We start from the raw sequence: 2984 nt of genomic DNA on the forward strand, positions 1-2984 counted from the left end.
TCAATTACTCTCTCGTTGAAAGCAGGCATGTTTCGGACTAGTTCCCTCTCCATGGAAAGCATGGCCAGTGCATTCAGACGTTCCTGTCCCATTACATTTCGGAGGAATGTCTTGATTCTCTTTAAGGTTGAGAAGCACCTCTCAGCTTCAGCAGTTGTCATGGGAGTGGTTATGAGGATGTTCAACAGAGTTACAGTCTCAGAAAAAGTATCCTGGAGGTTGTACTTCAGCAAAACCTGGTACAGTGCCAGTGCACCACAGCAGCCCTTGAATTCTGGACTGTCATAAATGAGAGACAGTTCAGTCTTAAGCTTCACCTTATTCAACGTGGGGTATGCCCTGACAGTGATGTTCAGAGCCACAACAGGGAACATATGGCAATGCTGTTCAAACCTCTCTCCTTGTAGCAGCGTGGCACTCACAAGGTGGTCAGTGAATGAGAACCTTTCTTTGGTGTGGTTCAGGATTGTGTCGCAGATCTGTCAAAAATAAAGAAATTTATTTTGGTAATAAAATTAATTGTTTATTATAATAAATTAGGGTTGTCAAAAGTATCAGAAGTATCTACTTTTAAAAATGTGACAATACCAGCATTTGTTCACGCACTCAACAGATATGACTGTGATTGGCTACAATGATCATTGATTCACACTTTTCACCAAGCGCTTACACAGAAGCACATGCGAGCATTTGAAAGCCACGTCTATAAGCGGATCCCTAATATATCTGCTCAGAAACGGATCCGCTGATAGATGTGGCTTTCAAATGCTCCTGTGTGTATCTGTGCAAGCACTCAGTGAAAAGCGTGAAGCAATGAAAACCAGTCCAAAATGGTTTATTTTCAGGAAACAAAAAACCCGTGAATTTTTTAAATAACTGTAGGTAATTCAAAAGTACAATACTAGGAGTAAAAAAGACTGCTACCATCCATTCATGAGCTAAATGTAAAAACAAAGTGTGTGATATTCCAGCACTTAAGTAGACATATTAAATTAAGTAATAAATTCCTATACCTTTTTAGACAGCCTCTGCTTCTCTTCTCCCAAGGCCTTCCTAGATCTTGTCGTTTCTGTTGCTACTTGCTGCAGTTCTTGCTCTTGAAATGAGCTCTGGTCCCTGAAAGCAGACAGATCAACAGTGTTTGTATATGAATAAAACTGTTTGTCATTGACAATACCTGCAACGCATGTCCTAGAAAAACAGAAAAAAATACAAATAGTCTGTTTTATATATTTGTTCTGACAATAGCTGGAACAATATAAAAATTGCTGGCTTAATGTTGTTACACACACGGTAACTACAATTTCAAAAGATACAGATGACTAAATTAGTTTCCCAATTTGAAGTTGTTAAGACTTGTTACTATATAGCATACATTATGAAATGACATGGTTCTATATTGAGAAGGTATGAACAATGTTATGTGATCTAACCTTATGGTCTGCACGTTCATTGTGAAGTTCTGGAGGGCTTCTTTGATGAAGACTGCATCAATGTCCTTCTTCTGCAGCTGCTGGTACATCATGTCAACGTGGGGCATTATTTGATGAAACAGTTGCAGAAAAAACTGGAAGTCTTCATCCTGAAGCATCCTCAGGAAGCCAGATGCCTTCCTCCCTGTGGTGCTATCAAATGAACCGGTAGTCACAATAGATCTGAAACACTCTTTGAGATCATCTAGGTTCTCGTATACAGTGTTCACGATTCATCTTGTGGATGAGGCTCTTGGCAGCCTTCGTGCAACAATCTGGTCGAGAATAGTAGTGCGTTTCGGTGACCATGTAAAAAAGCTGGTGATGCCACTCAGATCAGAAAAGAAAACTCTAACTGCTGGAATTTGAGAAGTAGCTTGCTGCATGATCAAATTCAGCTGGTGTGCATAGAAATGCACATAATGGGCAATCCAAAAGCTCATCTGACACCAGTTGATTACGTCACATAAAGAGCCTTAGTGTATAAAAGGGCACCTGTATTACGTCGTCAGCTTTGTTGTCTTGAGGAAGCCACTTGTATGTGTGCTGTGTGAAAAAGCAGAAAGAAAAAGATAAAGCATGTGTGTTTAGAAAGTGTATTCCACCTTGTCCTCGTTATTTTATGCCCAGCAATGCACACAATTTATGTGTGATCTGTTTGGGAGCAGAACACGCACGTTCAGCCTTCAAAGGGGCTGAATCTGTGGATTTTTTTTTTTAAAAAGCTCTGCTCTCACCTGCCTGTCTTTGTGAGAGATAGGAGACAGACTTCTGAGCCTTGTGGTTAGAGCCCTGTGTCTGCTAAGGCAGCATGGCAACTGTGATCGTGGGGATCTCAGATGGAGCTAGCAGAGGAGTTTGACAGGGGTTTCCTTTGCTTCTGGATGACTTTGAGATCTTTCAGGCAGACAGAACTAGTAACTTGGGGAAAGTGCGGGGAGATGGGGTGTGTATGTACATCAACTCGTGTTGGTATACTAATACAGGGATTAAAGTTCCATCGTTACGATGGATTTCCGTCAGTTCATAAAGACAGTCACTTGCTTCATTCCTGAATGCTTCAGCCATTCGAACGAATCAATTGAATGAATGATTCAGTGATAAAATCAGTGACTTGCCGCCACCTGCTGGTGGATTTAGTTTAATTTTTAGCGTATAATTTCAGTAATCTTAATCATATTTCAGTATTTAAAATGTTATATTTAAAACATTCATCTCCACATGAATTTATGAATTTAATTGCACTCATGCCACCTCAATGTCTGAAAATGAACCTACAAGCCCACATAATATTTGATTTGACATAATTTGAAGTTCAGAAAAAGTAACAAGATTGTGTATTTAACTTATTGTGACAGGCAGAATGATGCATGTCTCAAAATAAGTGAGTTCATCCCGGAAGTGACCCATTTTTTTGATGCAGTAATGGTGAATGCAGCACATGATGATGGGGAAGTATGAGTCAGGGTTTGTGGCTTCATGGGTTCTGTACCTTAACAATTTCTCCCCAGT

The 2984-nt window shown here is 40.0% G+C and overlaps 1 protein-coding gene across 1 annotated transcript in view; it reads right to left on the bottom strand.

Moving 5' to 3' along the window:
* LOC107575449 (uncharacterized) overlaps positions 1 to 2984 on the bottom strand; it is a 23154-nt gene that overhangs the window by 4079 nt on the left and 16091 nt on the right. The window contains exons 2-4 of the mRNA XM_016261824.1: positions 1434 to 1625; positions 1014 to 1116; positions 9 to 479 (exon numbers count right to left, since the gene is read on the bottom strand). Of these exons, the coding sequence (XP_016117310.1) occupies positions 9 to 479; positions 1014 to 1116; positions 1434 to 1625 (766 nt within the window). The remainder of the gene's footprint in view (positions 1 to 8; positions 480 to 1013; positions 1117 to 1433; positions 1626 to 2984) is intronic.

The sequence above is a fragment of the Sinocyclocheilus grahami genome, unplaced genomic scaffold (assembly GCF_001515645.1).
Source record: "Sinocyclocheilus grahami isolate Dianchi unplaced genomic scaffold, SAMN03320097.WGS_v1.1 scaffold2649.1, whole genome shotgun sequence".
NCBI lineage: Eukaryota > Metazoa > Chordata > Actinopteri > Cypriniformes > Cyprinidae > Sinocyclocheilus > Sinocyclocheilus grahami.